This window comes from Oncorhynchus clarkii, chromosome 14 (assembly GCF_045791955.1).
Source record: "Oncorhynchus clarkii lewisi isolate Uvic-CL-2024 chromosome 14, UVic_Ocla_1.0, whole genome shotgun sequence".
NCBI classification, from domain to species: domain Eukaryota; kingdom Metazoa; phylum Chordata; class Actinopteri; order Salmoniformes; family Salmonidae; genus Oncorhynchus; species Oncorhynchus clarkii.
In genome coordinates, this window is record NC_092160.1 from 25,005,612 (window position 1) to 25,027,226 (window position 21,615).

General features: G+C 42.8%; 1 protein-coding gene across 3 annotated transcripts in view; it reads right to left on the bottom strand.

Moving 5' to 3' along the window:
• The window catches only part of LOC139366436 (protocadherin-1-like), a 293,748-nt gene that overhangs the window by 73,734 nt on the left and 198,399 nt on the right, over nt 1–21,615 (bottom strand). For all 3 annotated transcript variants that reach the window (XM_071103918.1, XM_071103916.1, XM_071103919.1), the window contains exon 4: nt 5,455–5,674. In XM_071103918.1, coding sequence (XP_070960019.1) covers nt 5,455–5,674 — 220 coding nt within the window. The remainder of the gene's footprint in view (nt 1–5,454; nt 5,675–21,615) is intronic.

Consider the following 21,615-nt stretch of genomic DNA (forward strand, 5'->3'; position numbering starts at 1 on the left):
AAACAGATTTTTAGATTTGTTTTGCAAATGTATTGACAATGTAACACAGATATATCACATTTACATAAGTATTCAGACCCTTTACTCAGTACTGTGTTGAAGCACCTTTGGCAGCGATTACAGTCTTGAGTCTCCTTGGGTATGACGCTACAATCTTGGTACACCTGTATTTGGGAAGATTCTCCCATTCTTCTCTGCAGATCCTAGCAAGCTCTGTCAGGTTGGGTGGGGAGCATCGCTGCACAGCTATTTTCAGGCCTTTCCAGAGATGTTCGATCAGCTTCAAGTCCGGGCTCTGGCTGGGCCACTCAAGGACATTCAAAGACTGGCCCCGAAGCCATTCCTTGCACTGTCTTGGCTGTGTGCTTGGATTCGTTGTCCTGTTAGAAGGTAAACCTCCACCCTAGTCTGAGGTCCTGAGCACACTGGAGCAGGTTTTCATCAAGGATCTCTTTGTACTTTGCTCCAGTCATCATACCCTCGATCCGGACTAGTCTCCCAGTACCTGATGCTGAAAAACATCCCCATGCTTTACGGCAGGGGTGGTCTCGGAGCACTACAGACAATTCCTTTGACCTCATGGCTTGGTCAACTGTGGGGCATTATATAGACAGGTGTGTGTGCCTTTCCAAATCATGTCCAATCAATTGAATGTACAACAGGTGGACTCCAATCAAGTTGTAGACACAGCTCAAGGATGATCAATGGAAACAGGATGCACCTGAGCTCAATTTCAAGTCTCATGTCAAAGGGTGTGAATATTTATTTAAATAATGTATTTCTGTTTTTTCTTTATAATACATTTGCAAAAATATATAAAAACCTGTTTTTGCTTTGTCATTATGGGGTATTGTGTAGATTGATGAGATAATAAAAACAAAAAACAAATTTTTGGGAATAGGGCTGTAACGCAACAAAATGTGGAAAAATTCAAGGGGTCTGAATACTTTCCGAGCGCACTGTAAATACAGCCAGTATGATGAATACATACAAATACAGCCGATATGAGTCATATCCAGAAATAAAGCCAGTATGAGGCATATCCAGAAATACAGCCTGTATCAGTCATATCCAGAAATACAGCCGGTATGAGTCATATCCAGAAATACAGCCGTTGTGATGCATATCCAGAAATACAGCCGATGTGAGTCATATCCAGAAACACAGCAGGTATCAGTCATATCCAGAAATACAGCCGGTATGAGTCATATCCAGAAATACAGCCGGTATCAGTCATATCCAGAAATACAGCAGGTATCAGTCATATCCAGAAATACAGCCGGTATGAGTCATTTCCAGAAATACAGCAGGTATCAGTCATATCCAGAAATACAGCAGGTATCAGTCATATCCAGAAATACAGCCGGTATGAGTCATATCCAGAAATACAGCCAGTATCAGTAATATCCAGATATACAGCCGGTATGAGTCATATCCAGAAATACAGCAGGTATGAGTCATACACAGAAATACAGCCGGTATGAGTCATATCCAGAAATACAGCAGGTATCAGTCATATCCAGAAATACAGCAGGTATCAGTCATATCCAGAAATACAGCCGGTATGAGTCATATCCAGAAATACAGCAGGTATCAGTCATATCCAGAAATACAGCCGGTATGAGTCATATCCAGATATACAGCCGGTATGAGTCATATCCAGAAATACAGCCGGTATCAGTCATATCCAGAAATACAGCAGGTATCAGTCATATCCGGAAATACAGCCGGTATGAGTCATATCCAGAAATACAGCCGGTATGAGTCATATCCAGAAATACAGCCGGTATGAGTCATATCCAGAAATACAGCCGGTATCAGTCATATCCAGAAATACAGCAGGTATCAGTCATATGCAGAAATACAGCAGGTATCAGTCATATCCAGAAATACAGCAGGTATCAGTCATATCCAGAAATACAGCCCGCATGAGTCATATCCAGAAACACAGCCGGTATGAGTCATATCCAGAAATACAGCCGGTATCAGTCATATCCAGAAATACAGCAGGTATCAGTCATATCCAGAAATACAGCAGGTATCAGTCATATCCAGAAATACAACCGGTATCAGTCATATCCAGAAATACAGCAGGTATCAGTCATATCCAGAAATACAGCAGGTATCAGTCATATCCAGAAATACAGCAGGTATGAGTCATATCCAGAAACACAGCAGGTATGAGTCATATCCAGAAATACAGCAGGTATGAGTCGCAGGTATCAGTCATATCCAGAAATACAGCAGGTATGAGTCATTTTCAGAAATACAGCAGGTATGAGTCATATCCAGAAATACAGCAGGTATTAGTCATATCCAGAAATTCAGCCGGTATCAGTCATATCCAGAAATACAGCCATTATTTTCCTTTAACTATTGCCCTGACCTCTGTGTTACTAGGAGGATGCAGTTATCTTTGGGGGAAAGAGTTTGTGTGTGTGTGTGTGTGTGTGTGTGTGTGTGTGTGTGTGTGTGTGTGTGTGTGTGTGTGTGTGTGTTTGTGTGCGTGCGTGCTTGTGTGTGTGCGCGCGTGCGTGTGTGTGTGCGTGCGTGTGTGTGTGTGTGTGTTGAAATAATACCACAGTAATGTCGTGTTATCATCCTACTATAAAGTTCGGAACATTGACGAAGCAAGACATGCACCGCAGAGGAGGAACTTCCTCCCTCCTTCACCCCAAACCTCAGTCCCATTAGCACCCATTCACTTACTCTCCCACAGTACCGTACAAATTGCCTCGACTAACCTGTTGACTTGGTACCGTACCCCTTGTGCAAGAACTCGTTATTGTTATTGTGTTACTTTTTATTTTATTTCTTACTTTAGTTTATTTAGTAAATATTTTCTTAACTCTGCTTTGAGCTCCAACTGCATTGTTGGTTAAGGGCGTTTCACAGCAAGGTTGTATTCAGCGCATGCAACAAAATCAAATTTGATTTGATTTGAGTGGTGCCATATAGCTCTAGGACAACCGTCATAGCTCCTATTAGATGGCCTATGTTGAGTAGGAGGCTGTTGGAAAGATGGAGTGTATTTATAGCTGGGGCCTGTTCTTCCTGGATGGGCTCTGTTATAGACATCTGGGGCGATGCTGCGGGAGGGAGGGCTTTTATTTGAACGTCTCTGCCTCCTATTCTTAGCTCCATTGTGCCGGCGTGTGATCCGGGAACACAATACAGTGCGGGGGGAGGTCTGCTGGTTCAGGGACTGTTCTGGAATCGCTCGGCTGAAGACGGACCACCACTGTAAGGGTCAATTTACACTTGCGGGGTCTTTGTTAGGCTAGTGACAGGTGGGCCAGCGGGACACACAGGATAAGCGACTAGATAATATGCTTTCCGGGAGCTTATACATGTGTGAGTAAGGGTTTCCACGGCAGCTTTGTTCAGTATGCAGATCAGCTCATCAAAATACATATATAAAGATATCTAGTTACGGTTCTGTGCAGAGCACACAGCTGGTAAGGACAGTGCGTCCATAAGTCTGTGTGTAATTGCTGTCAAGTGAACAGGCACACCACACAGTCACAGTCACACACACATACACACGAACAGACCCAAACAGATGTGCACTCTTCCTTGGGAAAATACCTGCAGCCAGAACAAGTTTGACCATCCCAGTGGAAGATCCCCCCCCACCAGTATCTTCCTAACTTGAAACCCCTTCAACATGAGGAATTTTCGTGCCTCCTCCACCTCTTCCCTCCCTCTGCCACCCACCATCACCCTGACCTCATTTACTATGTAACAGGGAAAAAGACATTTTCCTCCTTTAATTTTTCCCTCACTTTTTTCCTCATTTTACCTTTTCGCTGGGCTGGGTGGTGGCTCTAGCCACTGGTCGTCTGAGTGCAGCCGTGGGTAATTGTATTTACAGATGGCATACGTGCTACCAGCGCAGGTACAGAGAAAGAGAGAGAGGAGGAAAGCGAGAGAGAGCGAGAAAGAGTCTCCCTGTTTCCCCTCCCTGCGGCCCACAGTACTCTCTGATGGGTAAGGACAGCTTTGCCATTTGGGCCAGGGATCGTCTCTCTTGCCGTTACACTGGCTGTGTGAGTCTGATACACACATAATTTTACCAGTCACTCTCTCTCTCTTTCTCTCCTCCATTCTGTTCACGATACCAATGTGTGTTACCCATGTGTTTATGTTTACAGTGTGTGAGTGTCTGTGTGTTAGGGTTGTGTCTGCATTCATTGTGTGGAACTATACAGTCACAAAATGCATTGGGAGATATTTCAAGGATAACACATTGCACTAGAAGTATATGCTATAGGCTTACCACATGTAGATCAAATCAAACGAATACTTATAAACAGAAAGTCTAGCTATAGATAAAAGGCATGCTCAATTTAACAACCATCATGTCAGTAATTTACTGTTGATTGGACTATACTATCCACTATATGCCATAACTATTGTAGATGTCTTGTCAGAGGACATTTTACTATTGTCTATCGACCAATGTCATGTCTTGTCAGAGGTCCTGTTACTATCGTCTATCTATATATGTAATGTCTTGTCAGAGGTCATTTTACTATCGTCTATCTACCAATGTCATGTCTTGTCAGAGGTCCTGTTACTATCATCTATCTATATATGTCATGTCTTGTCAGAGGTCCTTTTACTATCGTCTATCTACCAATGCCATGTCTTGTCAGAGGTCCTGTTACTATCGTCTATCTATATATGTAATGTCTTGTCAGAGGTCCTTTAACTATTATTTATCGACCAATGTCATGTCTTGTCAGAGGTCCTGTTACTATCGTCTATCTACCAATGCCATGTCTTGTCAGAGGTCCTTTTACTATCGTCTATCTACCAATGTCATGTCTTGTCAGAGGTCCTGTTACTATCGTCTATCTACCAATGTCATGTCTTGTCAGAGGTCCTGTTACTATCGTCTATCTACCAATGTCATGTCTTGTCAGAGGTCCTTTAACTATCGTCTATCCACCAATGTCATGTCTTGTCAGAGGTCCTGTTACTATCGTCTATCTACCAATGTCATGTCTTGTCAGAGGTCCTGTTACTATCGTCTATCTACCAATGTCATGTCTTGTCAGAGGTCCTGTTACTATCGTCTATCTACATATAGTTGAAGTCAGTAGTTTACATACACGTAGGTTGGAGTCATTAAAACTCTTTTTTCAACCATGACACACATTTTTTGTTTACAAACTATAGTTTTGGCAAGTCTCTTTATATGTAATGTCTTGTTAGAGGTCCTGTTACTATCGTCTATCTACATTTATCATGTCTTGTCAGAGGTCCTTTTACTATCGTCTATATACCAATGTCATGTCTTGTCATACTCCCATTGCTTTTATATGTGTCAGTGTGTTCACTCTTCAAGTCCATATGTGGACAGTAGAGGGCACACTCCAGAAAGGATGAATTGATGAAGAGGAGGGGGTGAAAAGAGGAAGAGTGGGGGGAAACACCACCTGCTCTTACCGTTCTCCGGGTGCTCCATCTCTCCGATACTGCCGTCCGGGGTGGTCCTCTCGTAGTGGTCCTCAGGCAGGGCCAGGGGCCCAATGCGGGGCCCCGATGACGATTTGGAGCTGGGGGTCTCCGATTCCTCCAATCCGCTGTCGTAGTAGCTGTGCTGGGAGGGGTCCTGCAGGTCTTGAGCCTGATTGGCCGTGGAGAAGGTCACTCGGCGATGTGGGAGCTGTGATAGGAAGAGGGACATGTTAGGTCGGTTGCACTCCATTGGTTTCATGAACAGCTCTGTGGATACGTGGTCCCTCGCTGGTTCGTGTGTGTGTGTGTGTGTGTGTGTGTGTGTGTGTGTGTGTGTGTGTGTGTGTGTGTGTGTGTGTGTGTGTGTGTGTGTGTGTGTGTGTGTGTGTGTGTGTGTGTGTGTGTGTGTGTGTGTGTGTAAAGGAGGGGATATGAGGGGGAAAGCAGCTGTCTGAGTCGTGTGTTTGATGGCAGCATAATTAAAATACAATTAGCCTTCCCACTTGTGCTGGCGTCGGACGTGACTCACTCATTCCTCTGGAGGGTACTGGGGACTGGAATGAGGTACAGAGGCTCACAGACACACACCACACAGGTGATTTAACTACTGCCTGCTACACACACCACACAGGTGATTTAACTACTGCCTGCTACACACACCACACAGGTGATTTAACTACTGCCTGCTACACACACCACACAGGTGATTTAACTACTGCCTGCTACACACACCACACAGGTGATTTAACTACTGCCTGCTACACACACCACACAGGTGATTTAACTACTGCCTGCTACACACACCACACAGGTGATTTAACTACTGCCTGCTACACACACCACACAGGTGATTTAACTACTGCCTGCTACACACACCACACAGGTGATTTAACTACTGCCTGCTACACACACCACACAGGTGATTTAACTACTGCCTGCTACACACACCACACAATCATTCACATCCCTAATAGACACTCACATAAAGGATGCTTTCATATCTCACACATGCGCACATACACAAATACACACAAGGAAGCACACACACACATATATACACTCTCTGTGCGGAGTGTATTACCTCACAGTTAACTAAATCCTCCTTGACTGCTACAGCCAGGTCTGATAAAGAGGACGGGTGCGTCACAGATCCCTGAGGGACCCCCTGGCTGACAAGCACAGGCCCTCAATCACTATAGGAAGAGACAGGCCCGCAAATTGGGTCTGGGAAAGACTTAGAGAGCGCTGTCAAGGAGCTCACACTACACCAGCAACTATACTATCTCCAACTATAGAAACTGGCTTGCTCTCAGGAAGTCCCTGAGACACACAGCTAAAGGGGAAATAAAGATAGAAATGTGTGGAGAGAAGGCAGAAAGAGTAAGAGAGGGGGAAGTGTGAGAGAGAAAGTTGAAATAGGGAATGTTTCATTTCAATGGGTATTATTCTCCCTCTCTCTCTCTCTCTCTCTGTCTCACTCTTGCTCTCTCTGTCTCTCTCTCTCTCTCTCCGTCTCTGTCTCTGTCTCTCTCACTCATAATTTTGTAAAAATCTCATATACGCCACTCTTTATCTGCCACTGTGTCCATTAAACCCCAGACAAACCTAAATAAAAAGCCACTATGAAATGTTCGTTTTTCTTTTTGTTTGTTTATTTCTTTGTTTCCGCAGCAAGACTTGTTGGAGTTGCCCCAGTACAGGCTGTAAATAGAAGAGGCTGCTCAGCAGGTTGTATCATGGGAAAGTGGAACAGCAGCTCCGTGGAACTATGAATATAGACTGTAGAACCCCTAGAAACGTCAGTTGCATCCCAGTTCCACTTAAAACTGTGTAGCAAGGTGGGGATTTTATGTCGAGATGACCTCTGTCGATGAGTGAGGATCATTGTGTCATTATTATGACTAAAACATTTGTATATAATGAAAGCTTTATTAAATTGTACTTGTGAAATTGATTTAAAGGTGCAATATGCAGAAATTTCTCCGCCATTTCCTAATTGCTCAAATTTGAAAGTTTGCCTAATTTCAGATTATGCAACTAGATAAGCAGTCATTGTACCATCTAAACCACCGTAAAGTACCTTTTCAATAACCAAAAATATTGTATTGTCAGCTGTTTGAAGCTAGCGTACAAAACCTAAAGTAAAAGATGCAAAAACTAAACTTAAGAACAGGAAGCATAGAAATTGCACGCATAGAACAGATCTACCTCTGCTTGGACTTGCTTTCAATGAGAATTTGCTTGGGAAGCCCAAAAAGTTCAAATGAATAGGGAAAATACAGAATAATTAGCATCTCCATATTAACATAATGGCTGAAGATGGCTGAACAGCTCATTTCTGTCCATAGTCCTTTGGATAGTCAATTGAATTATGTGTGTATGCGTGTGTGTGGTGTTTACATTATCATTAACTTGTATGTGTTTAGAAGATATTTAAATATTTTAACCAAATTGAAAACATATTTCTACATAAAACATAAAGGCAGGGTCAGCGGATAGCACTAATCTCTGACCTAGACAGGACACCTGTCCAAAATAAAAAAGATGTAAGATAAAAACACCCACAATCCTCTTTTGCTCCTAATAGCGCCAACAAGCCTCCTCTCAGAGCAGAAAGAAGAAGAAACAGTTATTGTTTTCCACCTCATGTCTATAGCCCTTGGCTAAGATGTGGAGGAAGTAACTAAATGAAAGAATGAAGGGGATTCATCCATTGAGATAGCGCATGGCCGTGCATGCGGCCAGCTGCCCGTACAGACAGATAGGAGGGGTCCTTCAGTAGCTGACAGGGAGACACATTGTCCTTCTTCAGATTATTAAAACCAGACACTGAACAATGCAAGACTGGATACCCTCCATTGCCTCTCGGCTGTGTGTGTGAGGTTTGAGGTGGAATGTGGAGATAGCAAGGCTGTATGTGTTTTCTCCCTCCCTTTTCCTCTGTACTGCAGCTGGTACTCTTTCCCCATCTTCATACTGAACACAATGGAGGGGTAGCCTTATTACAAGAAGCTCCGAGCAACAAAGAGTGTGTGTGTGTGTGTGTGTGTGTGTGTGTGTGTGTGTGTGTGTGTGTGTGTGTGTGTGTGTGTGTGTGTGTGTGTGTGTGTGTGTGTGTGTGTGTGTGTGTGTGATAGAGAGAGAGAGAGAGAGAGAGAGGGAGAGAAGGAGGGAGAGAGAGAGAGAGAGAGAGAGAGAGAGGGAGAGAAAGAGGGAGAGAAAGAGGGGGAGAGAGAGAGAGAGAGAGAGAGAGAGAGAGAGAGAGAAATCCTCATTAAGACTGGTTGAGAAAATATTATGCATTCTTATGAATGTCTCTCGCTATCAAGTATGCATGGACACACACTCATGTAACAACAACATCTCACACACAAACATATTGTACACACGCATGTAGGCACACACACACACACACACACACACACACACACACACACACACACACACACACACACACACACACACACACACACACACACACACACACACAATGTCAAGCTCAGAGCTTCTTGTAATGATAATGCTACCTCTCCATTGTGGTCAGTATGAAGATGGGGAAAGAGTAACAGCTGCAGTACAAGAGATAGTGAGAGAAAGAGAGAGTGAGAAAAAGAGAGTGAGAGAAAAAGAAAGATAGAGTGAGATTATGAATGCTATTCATGCCATCCGGAGAGACAAAACTACAGCTCCTGTTGCTAATGCTGAGCGGTTGCACGGACACACACACGCGCGCGCAGACACACACGCTCACACACTGAGCAGCCCCGGAGCCAAAACAGCACTCAACCACAAACAAAAAGCTCCCTTCATCCCTCTCTCTCCCTTTTTCTCCCTCTCTCTTTCTACCTCTCTCTCGCTTTATCTGCCAAATCCTGCTCTCTCCCTCTCTCTAGTTCCCCTGGCCCTAGTCAAGCAGGGCAGGAGTATGTTAGGCATGAGAACTATGCCGCAGGCTACGATTGGCTCCACGGTAAAATGCACCTGCAGTACTAAGTACCTGCATCAGGCGCTCCAAAAATGAAACAATAATGTGCCAGGACAAATGGAATGCTGGGGGATTTTTGTAACGGTTTCAAGCTGGCAGACGCTAGAATTCAGTTGCCATAGGGCAGAGTAAGGGAGGAGGTGGAGAGATGAAGGGAGAAGGAGGAGATGTCAGCGAGAGCGATAGAGAGAGAAAGAAAAAGAGAAAGAGAAAAAGAAAGAGAATGCGTGCATGTGTGTCAATTTGAATGGAATGAACACTGATGTGGGGAGAACATAGGGCACTCCTAGATGGAGAAGAGGTGATATGGTCTCATAAGAAATAATCAGTACATGGAGAAGAGGTGATGTGGTCTCATAAGAACAGATCAGTACAGTGAGAAGAGGTGATGTGGTCTCAGACGAACTGATCAGTACAGGGAGAAGAGGTGATGTGGTCTCAGATAAACTGATCAGTACAGGGAGAAGAGGTGATGTGGTCTCATTAGAACAGATCAGTACAGTGAGAAGAGGTGATGTGGTCTCATAAGAACAGATCAGTACAGGGAGAAGAGGTGATGTGGTCTCATAAGAACTGATCGGTACAGGGAGAAGATGTGATGTGGTCTCATAGTAAGAACTAATCAGAACAGGACGAAGAGGTGATGTGGTCTCATAAGAACAGTTCAGAACAGTGAGAAGAGGTGATGTGGTCTCATTGTAAGAACTGATCAGTACAGGGAGAAGAGGTGATGTGGTCTCATAAGAACTGATCAGTACAGGGAGAATAGGTGATATGTTCTCATAGTAAGAACAGATAAGTACAGGGAGAAGGGGTGATGTGGTCTCATAGTAAGAACTGATCAGTACAGGGAGAAGAGGTGATGTGGTCTCATAGAAAGAACAGATCAGTACAGGGAGAAGAGGTGATGTGGTCTCATAAGAACTGATCAGTACAGGGAGAAGAGGTGATATGCTCTCATAAGAACTGATCAGTACAGGGAGAAGAGGTGATGTGGTCTCATAGTAAGAACAGTTCAGTACAGGGAGAAGATGTGATGTGGTCTCATAGTAAGAACTAATCAGTACAGGGAGAAGAGGTGATGTGGTCTCATATTAACAGATCAGTACAGGGAGAAGAGGTGATATTGTCTCATAGTAAGAACAGATCAGTACAGTGAGAAGAGGTGATGTGGTCTCATGAAAACTCATCAGTACAGGGAGAAGAGGTGACGTGGTCTCATAAGAACAGATCAGTACAGGGAGAATAGGTGATGTGTTATCATAAGAACAGTTCAGTACAGGGAGAGGAGGTGATGTGATCTCATAAGAACAGAAAAGTACAGTGAGAAGAGGTGATGTGGTCCCATAGAAGAACAGATCAGGGAGAAGAGGTGATGTGGTCTCATAGTAAGAACTGATCAGGGAGCAGAGGTGATGTGGTCTCATAGTAAGAACAGATCAGTGCAGGGAGAAGAGGTGATGTGGTCTCATAGCAAGAACAGATCAGTACAGGGAGAAGAGGTGATGTGGTCTCATTGTAAGAACTGATCAGGGAGAAGAGGGTGATGCGGTCTCATAGTAAGAACCGATCAGTAGAGGTAGAAGAGGTGATGATGACTCATAAGAAAAGATCAGTACAGGGAGAATAGGTTATGTGGTCTCATAGTAAGAACAGATCAGTACAGGGAGAAGAGGTGATGTGTTATCATAAGAACAGTTCAGTACAGGGAGAGGAGGTGATGTGATCTCATAAGAACAGATAAGTACAGTGAGAAGAGGTGATGTGGTCCCATAGAAGAACAGATCAGGGAGAAGAGGTGATGTGGTCTCATAGTAAGAACTGATCAGGGAGAAGAGGTGATGTGGTCTCATAGTAAGAACTGATCAGTGCAGGGAGAAGAGGTGATGTGGTCTCGTAGCAAGAACAGATCAGTACAGGGAGAAGAGGTGATGTGGTCTCATTGTAAGAACTGATCAGGGAGAAGAGGGTGATGCGGTCTCATAGTAAGAACCGATCAGTAGAGGGAGAAGAGGTGATGATGACTCATAAGAAAAGATCAGTACAGGGAGAATAGGTTATGTGGTCTCATAGTAAGAACAGATCAGTACAGGGAGAAGAGGTGATGTGGTCTCATAGTAAGAACAGATCAGTACAGGGAGAAGAGGTTATGTGGTCTCATAGTAAACACAGATCAGTATAGTGAGAAGATTTGATGTGGTCTCTTATGAACTGATCAGTACAGGGAGAAGAGGTGATATGGTCTCATAAGAACTGATCAGTACAGGTAGAAGAGGTGATGTGGTCTCATATTAAGAACAGATCAGTACAGGGAGAAGAGGTGATGTGGTCTCATAGTAAGAACAGATCAGTACAGGGAGAACGGGTGATGTGGTCTCAAAATAACTGATACATACAGGGAGAAGAGGTGATGTGGTCATATAATAAGAACAGATCAGTACAGGGAGAAGATGTGATGTGGTCTCAAAAGAACTGATCAGTACAGGGAGAAAAGGTGATGTGGTCTCATAGTAAGAATTGATCAGTACAGGGAGAAGAGGTGACGTGATCTCATAGTAAGAACTAATCAGTACAGGGAGAATATTTGATAAGGTCTCATAAGAACTGATCAGTACAGGGAGACGAGGTGATGTGGTCTCATAGTAAGAACAGATCTGTACAGGGAGAAGATGCGATGTGGTCTCATAAGAACTGATCAGTACATTGATAAGAGGTGATGTGGTCTAATAGGAACAGATCCGTACAGGGAGAAGAGGCGATGTGGTCCCATAGTAAGAACTGATCATTACAGGGAGAAGAGGTGATGTGGTCTCATAAGAACTGATCAGTACAGGAAGAAGAGGTGATGTGGTCTCATAGTAAGAACTGATCAGTACAGGGAGAAGAGGTGATGTGGTCTAATAAGAACTGATCAGTACAGGGAGAAGAGGTAATGTGGTCTCATATTAAGAACAGATCAGTACAGGGAGAAGATGTGATGTAGTCTCATAAGAACTGATCTGTACAGGGAGAAGACGTGATGTGGTCTCGTAAGAACTGATCAGTACAGGGAGAAGAGGTGATCGAGTCTCATAAGAACTGATCAGTACAGGGAGAAGAGGTGATATGGTCTCATAGTAAGAATTGATCAGTACAGGGAGAAAAGGTGATGTGGGTTCCTAGTAAGAACTGATCAGTACAGGGAGAAGAGGTGATGTGGTCTCATAAGAACTGATCAGTCCAGGGAGAACATGTGATGTGGTCTCATAAGAAATGATCAGTATATTGAGAAGAGGTGATGTGGTCTATTAGGAACAGATCAGTACAGGGAGAAGAGGTGATGTGGTCCCATAGTAAGAACTGATCATTACAGGGAGAAGAGGTGATGTGGTCTCATAAGAACTGATCAGTACAGGAAGAAGAGGTGATGTGGTCTCATAGTAAGAACTGATCAGTACAGGGAGAAGAGGTGATGTGGTCTCATAGTAAGAACAGATCAGTACAGGGAGAAGAGGTTACGTGGTCTCATAGTAAAAACAGATCAGTATAGTGAGAAGATTTGATGTGGTCTCATATGAACTGATCAGTACAGGGAGAAGAGGTGATGTGGTCTCATAAGAACTGATCAGTACAGGGAGAAGAGGTGATGTGGTCTCATAGTAAGAACAGATCAGTACAGGGAGAAGAGGTGATGTGGTCTCATAGTAAGAACTGATCAGTACAGGGAGAAGAGGTGATGTGGTCTCATAGTAAGAACAGATCAGTACAGGGAGAACGGGTGATGTGATCTCAAAATAACTGATACGTACAGGGAGAAGAGGTGATGTGGTCATATAGTAAGAACAGATCAGTACAGGGAGAAGATGTGATGTGGTCTCATAAGAACTGATCAGTACAGGGAGAAAAGGTGATGTGGTCTCATAGTAAGAATTGATCAGTACAGGCAGAAGAGGTGATGTGGTCTCATAGTAAGAACTGATCAGTACAGGGAGACGAGGTGATGTGGTCTAATAAGAACTGATCAGTACATTGATAAGAGGTGATGTGGTCTAATAGGAACAGATCCGTACAGGGAGAAGAAGTGATGTGGTCCCATAGTAAGAACTGATCATTACAGGGAGAAGAGGTGATGTGGTCTCATAAGAACTGATCAGTACAGGAAGAAGAGGTATGTGGTCTCATAGTAAGAACTGATCAGTACAGGGAGAAGAGGTGATGTGGTCACATAGGAACTGATAAGTACAGGGAGAAGAGGTAATGTGGTCTCATAGTAAGAACAGATCAGTACCGGGAGAAGATGTGATGTGGTCTCATAAGAACTGATCTGTACAGGGAGAAGACGTGATGTGGTCTCGTAAGAACTGATCAGTACAGGGAGAAGAGGTGATATGGTCTCATAGTAAGAATTGATCAGTACAGGGAGAAGAGGTGATGTGGTCTCCTAGTAAGAACTGATAAGTACAGGGAGAAGAGGTGATGTGGTCTCATAAGAACTGATCAGTCCAGGGAGAACATGTGATGTGGTCTCATAAGAACTGATCAGTACATTGAGAAGAGGTGATGTGGTCTAATAGGAACAGATCAGTACAGGGAGAAGAGGTGATGTGGTCCCATAGTAAGAACTGATCATTACAGGGAGAAGAGGTGATGTGGTCTCATAAGAACTGATCAGTACAGGAAGAAGAGGTGATGTGGTCTCATAGTAAGAACTGATCAGTACAGGGAGAAGATGTGATGTGGTCTCAAGAACTGATCAGTACAGGGAGAAGAGGTGATGTGGTCTCATAGTAAGAACTGATCAGTACAGGGAGAAGAGGTGATGTGGTCTCATAGTAAGAACTGATCAGTACAGGGAGAAGAGGTGATGTGGTCTCATAGTAAGAACTGATCAGGGAGAAGAGGTGATGTGATCTCATAGTAAGAACTGATCAGTACAGGGAGAAGAGGTGATGTGGTCTCATAGTAAGAACTGATCAGTACAGGGAGAAGAGGTGATGTGGTCTCATAGTAAGAACTGATCAGGGAGAAGAGGTGATATGTTCTCATAGTAGGAACAGATCAGTACAGGGAGAAGAGGAGATGTGGTCTCATAAGAACTGATCAGTACAGGGAGAAGAGCTATTGTGGTTTCATAGTAAGAACTGATCAGTACAATGAGAAAAGGTTATGTGGTCTCATAGTAAGATTGGATCAGTACCATAGGACTCTGGAGATATTTTGAGGCCTACCTGAAATCTAGCCTCAGTTCCAAACATAACCTTTTGGGATAGAGCACATATTACCAAGATGTGTACAGCTGGTTTCATCACTGTCAAACATAACATGTTCTACTGTGCAGCATTATGCTTCCCCAGAATTTGGTCTGCAGTGTTTGAAACACATCAACGCATGATTTCTAAGCAACAGCCTATTGCAGAAACATGTCTATGGATGCTACCATATGTGGCCGGATTCAGGGTTGAGGGCGTTTGATGCTATTTCCTAGTGCAGTTTAAAAAAATAACAATATGAATAATAATTAATAATGTATAAATACAGTATATTTGAAGAGTTTCATTCCAAAACTATATATATCTACTTTCAGAAAAGTTGGTCAATTTGCTTTTTTTCTGGAAAGAAATTATGAATGAGATTGGTGTGTTTTTTCAATATCTATCTAATCATGGAATGTGGTTGTTCAATGATAGTCTATCACTTGATGGTTTCACTTCAGATACCAACAATCATTTTTTTGTTGTTTTGAAAAACACTATATATCTGCCTCCCTCTCAGAGAAATAAGTAGCACTGCTAGGTTTTACACCGTCTAACGTAACACATAACTACATTAATTATAAAGAACTGTACAAATTATGCATTTGCGGGGTAAAAATAAAAATAATAATGAATTAATACAGTAATATGAGATCTGCATGTAAAACATTTACATTGTACATTTTAGTCATTTATCAGATGCTCTTATCCACAGCGACTTACAGTTAGTGTATTGATCTTAAGATAGCTAGCTGGCACAACCACATATCACAGTCAGATATACAGGATACAAACATTCCATTCTAGCTAAACAATGAACATATAGCTCTTTGGAAAAAAACTCATTGTAATACATCTAAAATCTACTATTAAAAAATCTGAGCACAATAATATTTTACACACACATGAAGGTACAGTACCTACAAGCAATCGTTTCTATTGAAGAAAGTCAAATGTGAAAACTTGATGAATATATCATTTTGGAAATAAACTCTTAATTTAGTATTATTTATTTATTTTGTACAGAAATGACTTCTTGAATGTGTGAAATTGCATTTCCCTTAATTACAAACAGGTCCGGAATCTGCAAATATGAATAGAAAGATACAATTATGAGTCTAGTTTAGCGACATAGAAAACACTGTGCTACGTAGGGAGAAAAGCAGGATCCATGATTGGCTGAGATAATGGAGGGGGGTAATAGAGCGACTACTTCCTGGAGGACAATACCATGCTGACTCATGCCTTTAGATGTGAATTCTTAAAGAGATGGGTTGGGCTAAGGCATAAGAGGGTGTGAACAATCCTGAATGGGCATAAACAAAGAAGAGCTCTCTAGAAAGTGTGAGAATCATTTAAGGCTATTTTCTCCAACTTGTCTCCAAAGTGGGATAACAAGTTCATAGAATTTCAAAGAAGCATAATGTTCCCATGCTTCCCCAACTGCAGTGTCTGATATAACATGTTGAAGCTCTGAGTCTCTACTTTTGTAAAGTAGAAATAAGCTCATGTTCCTGAATTCAGTCACATTTATGGGTTAAACAGACAAACCTTTCCCAGAATGATGGTTTGACCACAAGGCATTTAAATAGGAATGATGTCATACACATGCAACCACAGAGTTTGTTTTGCAAATAGGAGACAATATTTGAATGTGAGCATATGACTTCCACATAGAAGGGCAGACAGAGGTGGTTTCAGAGCACATTCACTACTGCTGCACGGTACACCGAAACTTTTTCCATACTAGAAGATGAAAAAACGGTTTGGTACTAGAATTTCTGTTACTCTCGGTACATCTGTCAAATGTGCCTCACTGATCAGGCCTGTCTATTAGCACAGCAGACCTCTTATTGTAGAGCATCCTGTCTGCTCCACTTACTCACTACTAGCCTGCACTGGGAGTCTGGGCTGCATCATGTTAGCTCCCCTCTCAAGCACAGAAGTTAACAACCTTGAAGAAATGTTGAAACTGTTAATTACTGTTCGCAAAACAATGTCCTTACAGGCTAGAACACATTACAATGCAAGAAGATGCCGGTAGCTTCCAGTTTTGTAGGCTAACTTTCATTGTTAGCTAAAGCTAACATCAATTCACTACCCTAGTACTTTGTTTGTGATCATATGCAAATCATAACACAACATATGCAGATTTCATTGCTGATTGCCAGCGAAAACTGGCAATCATTCACTTATTCAGTCTCTCAAACGTCTCTCACAGAAATGATCTATTGCAAACTGACTGTGCTCCGACGCTTCCTGAATGACATCATTAATAGTTAGAGAGACATTTTTATAAAACAAGCAACTTCTATGCCAATGTGGTTGATCAGTACAACAAATCCCAAATGGAAGGGAAACAGATTGTTTATCATCTGTAGCCCCATGAAATCAGCCAAAACAAGCTCAATATCTCAGTGCATGCAAACACTCCTATTGAATATGCACCTGTATTGTGAATAGGTCTAGGCTACATATTGATTAACCCAGTTTATCAATATAGCTTTACCATTCAAATAAATTATTACCATTATGTTGTTATGGAGTCAGATTGGTAAAAACTAAGTCAAAGTGATTGCATGATTGTCTAATTGATTCATTAATGCATACATGGCTGTCTGAAAAATGTTGATATAAAAAAAAATCAAATGTGATATTGAACTCAAAAGATGACCAGCGAATGAACAGAGCAGTAGCTGAGTTTATCTGTTGAGATCAAGAGCCACTTAGTTACCTTTGCTAACGTCTTATTTTTTTGCTGTGGGATCGTTTTGATATCGTGTATCGTGATGGTATTGAGTATTGTGATACTAAATCTGGCATCGAAGTCGAAATGCTGGTATCGTGACAACACTACAAATACAAATGAGTGCTTAAGTCATAGTTTGCACAAGCATAGAAGTGTGAAGGTTCCCGAGTGGTGCATTGGTCTAAGGCACTGCATTTTAGTGCTTGAGGCGTCACTACAGACACCCTGGTTCGAATCCAGACTGTATCAGAACCGGACGTGATTGGGAGTCTCATAGGGCAGCGCACAATTGGCCCAGCGATGTCCAGGTAGGCTGTCATTGTAAATATTAATTTGTTCTTAAATTACTTGCCTAGTTAAAAAAGAAATAGACACCTGACAGGCCAAAATGTCAACTGTTTAAATCATCTATGTCAAGAGATAATGGTTTAAAGAACGCACACATCCATACGTACTGTGCATACAGACACAAAAGATTACGCACCCACGTAGCTGCGTGTGCAACACACACGGAATGTGACCTCAGAGCAGAACACTTCTCCTCTGAGCTGATATATATTATGATGTGTGGAGAAGCTGCAGTGTCTGGTGTGACCAGTGACAGAAGGAAGGTAACATGACCTCTCTATCGCGTGGGAACTGTCATTATGCACCGGGAGAAAGAACTTTCCGCATGCCTTTCTCTCTCTCATTCCCTTACTCATCTCTCTCACCCTCCTCTCTTTTCGTTCCCTGACTCCGCTCTCACCCTCCTCTCTTTTCTCTCCCTGCCCTCTTGCTCTGTTTCACCTTCTCGCTCTCTCTTTCCCTGACTCCGCTCTCACCCTCCTCTCTTTTCTCTCTCTGCCCTCTCCACTCTTTCTCTCTGATCCCTTCCTTTCTCTCAATGTATCTTATTTTAACCAATTCAGCACTCCATTTACTCTCTCTCTCTCTCACTCACTCTCTTTGTCTCTCTCTTCATCTCTAGTAGGTTATCTTTTTTTGTTCTCATCTGTTTTCAAGTGGTAGCAGTCCTTCATTCCTGTACCCTGGGCAGGTGCATAACGTGTGTGAGAACCTACAAACAGTGAGCTAGGAGAGTCTTATTGCCAGTAAATCTATCGTGTGGCTGGCAGGACAAACAGCTATAACTCTGACACACACTCAACCTAGCATTTCACTCCTGAAGTGCACACATGCAGAGAGGCACGTAGGCCTAACAGTCAAAAACAGCCAATGGTAACAAAAAGAAAACAGACTTAGAGTGATTGCAATGATTATGTTGTTTTGATTAAACACATTATATACATATTTACCTACATATTTACCTATATTTACCTGCACCTACATATTTATTTATTTAATTTCAAACATCACATTTCTCTAGTAGCGCCCTTTAGGTTATTTATAATAATGAACAATATCAACAAAATGTCCACAATAAGTGGTCGGTTTGGTCGGTGTCGATCATTTTTGGTTTATTGTCCCAGTTCTAACACACACACGCGCACACACGTCTCCCTCAGTCTACCGAGACACAGGGGAAACAGGTCTGACAAGTCTGTTTGTGTCCGTGTTTGTGTGTCCGTGTGTGTATGTCATAGTAAGAGCATTGCCGACAGTGACGGACACACTGACTCACAGACCCAGGAACGAGGCTGGCGACACACATAGACAAACACACATAAACCATCCCTTTGCTACAAGGCTGTGGGAAATTCCCCCATCTTCATGAAATGAACTTGAATATATCAAGGCACTTCAGCATATAATTTTCAATTTACCGCCTCACTGCCCCAAATATATCACCTATCAAAGGGCTCAAATAAAAAGGACCAAAAAAATAGGGTGCCATTCACAGAGTTTCACTTGTATGCCAAGGTAACCTGTCTAAATGACGATCACCCTGGAAGCACTCACATCTGTAACCATGAAGTGCTTTGAAAGGCTGGTCATGGCTCACATCAACACCATCATCCCAGACTCCCTCCACCCACTAATTCACATACCCCCCCAACAGATCTACAGATGACACACTCTCTATTGCACTCCACGCTGTACTCTCCCACATTGACAAGAGGAACACCTATGTGAGAATGCTGTTCATTGACTACAGCTCAGAGTTCAACACCATAGTGCCCTCCAAGCTCATCACTAAGCTAAGGACCCTGGGACTGAACACCTCCCTCTGCAGGACCCTGGACTTCCTGACGGGCCACCCCCAGGTGGTGAGGGTAGGCAAAAACACACCCGCCACACTGACCCTCAACACAGGGGGCCCTCGGGGGTGTGTGCTTAGTCCCCTCATGTACTCCCTGTTCACCCACGACTGCGTGGCAGTGCACGACTCCAACACCATCCTTAACTGTAGATGACGATGATAGTCCTGATCACGACGGCGATGAGACAGAGACCTAGCCAGGACAACCTCTCCCTCAACGTCAGCAAGACAAAGGAGCTGATCGTGGACTACAATAAAACAGAGGGCCGAGCACGCCCCCATTCACCTCGATGGAGCTGTAGTGGAACGGGTATTCACATCAAGGATCTATCATGGGCCACACACACCAACACAGTCATGAAGAGGGCACAACAACGCCTCTTCTCCCTCAGGATGGCTGAAAAGATTTGACATGGGCCCTCAAATCCTCAAAAAGTTATATAGTTGCACCACTGAAAGCATCTTGACTGGCAACAGAACCACATTTTATGGCAACTTTTTATAGCAACTGCTTGGCATATAGAGGATAGTGTGTACTGCCCAGTACATCACTGGGGCCGAGCTCCCTGCCATCCAGGACCTCTACACCAGGTGTCAGAGGAAGTCCCTAAAAATGGAAAGTGGTACCAGTGCACTAAGTCTGGAACCAACAGGACCCTGAATAACTTCTTCCCCCATTCCATAAGACTGCCAAATATACTGAACATAAATATAAACGCAACATGCAACAATTTCATTGAGTTTAGTGAGTTACAGTCCACATGAGAAAATCAGTCAATTGAAATAAATAAATTAGGCCCTAATCTATGGATTTCACATGACTGGGAATGTTGGTCACAGATACAGTACTTAAAAAAAGGGCCTCACAATGGGCCTCGGGATTTCGTCCTGGTATATTTTTGCATTGGATGTAGTGCCAAATTCTCTAAAATGACGGAGGTGACTTATAGTAGAGACATGAACATGAAATCATCTGGCAACAGCTCTGATGGGCATTCATCCCTGCAGTCAGCATGCCAATTGCATGCTCCCTCAAAACTTGAGACATCTGTGGCATTGTGCTATGTGACAAAACTGCACATTTTAGAGTGGCCTTTTATTGTCCCCAGCACAAGCTGCACCTGTGTAATGATCATGCTGTTTAATCAGCTTCTTGATATGCCCCACCTGTCAGGTGGATGGATTATATTGACAAAGGAGAAATGCTCACTAACAGGGATATTAACAAATGTGTTCAGTGTAGCTAGTTAAATAGTTAACCAAATAGCTGCTGCTGCTACTGTTTATTATCTATCCTGTTGCCTTGCCATTTTATTCCTAGTTATATGTACATATCTATCTTGACTCAGTACTGATACCCTGTGTATGTAACCAAGTTATCATTACCCATTGTCTATTTATTATTACTTTTACGTGTTAGTACTTTTCAATTATTTTCTATTTTCTTTCTCTTTGCATTGTTGGGAAGGGCTCGTAAGCATTTCATTGTTAGTCTACTTCTGTTGTTTACGAAACATTTAACAAAAAACATTTCATTTGATTGATTTGATTCTGAATTTAGATTTTCAGAAGCCACTCACTTCAGCAACTTCTACTTTTCAACTTGTATACTATTCATGTGCTTTGAAGACAGACGCATACTTAAATACAAGTTTCCACTTTCCGAAGCACTGGGTGTTTGTTGCATAAACACACAGGCTCACAAGCACACACACGCACACTCATACATAAACATTCCATCTGTGGTGCCTTTTCTCCTTGAGCAATGCTAAGATAATTTTTTGGGAGAAATGCCCAAGAGAAAACATTTAAAAGCAAAGGGTGACAATGTTCATTATCGTCACTTTCTCATTCGCGCCTAGAGCGAGTGCTGGCACCGAGAGACAGAGAGGAGGAAGAGAGAAGAGAGGATGAGGAGTAGGAGGAGAAGAAGCCTCTTGGGAGACTGCTCATCCCTTGGGGGGTCTATGGGAAGGGTAGG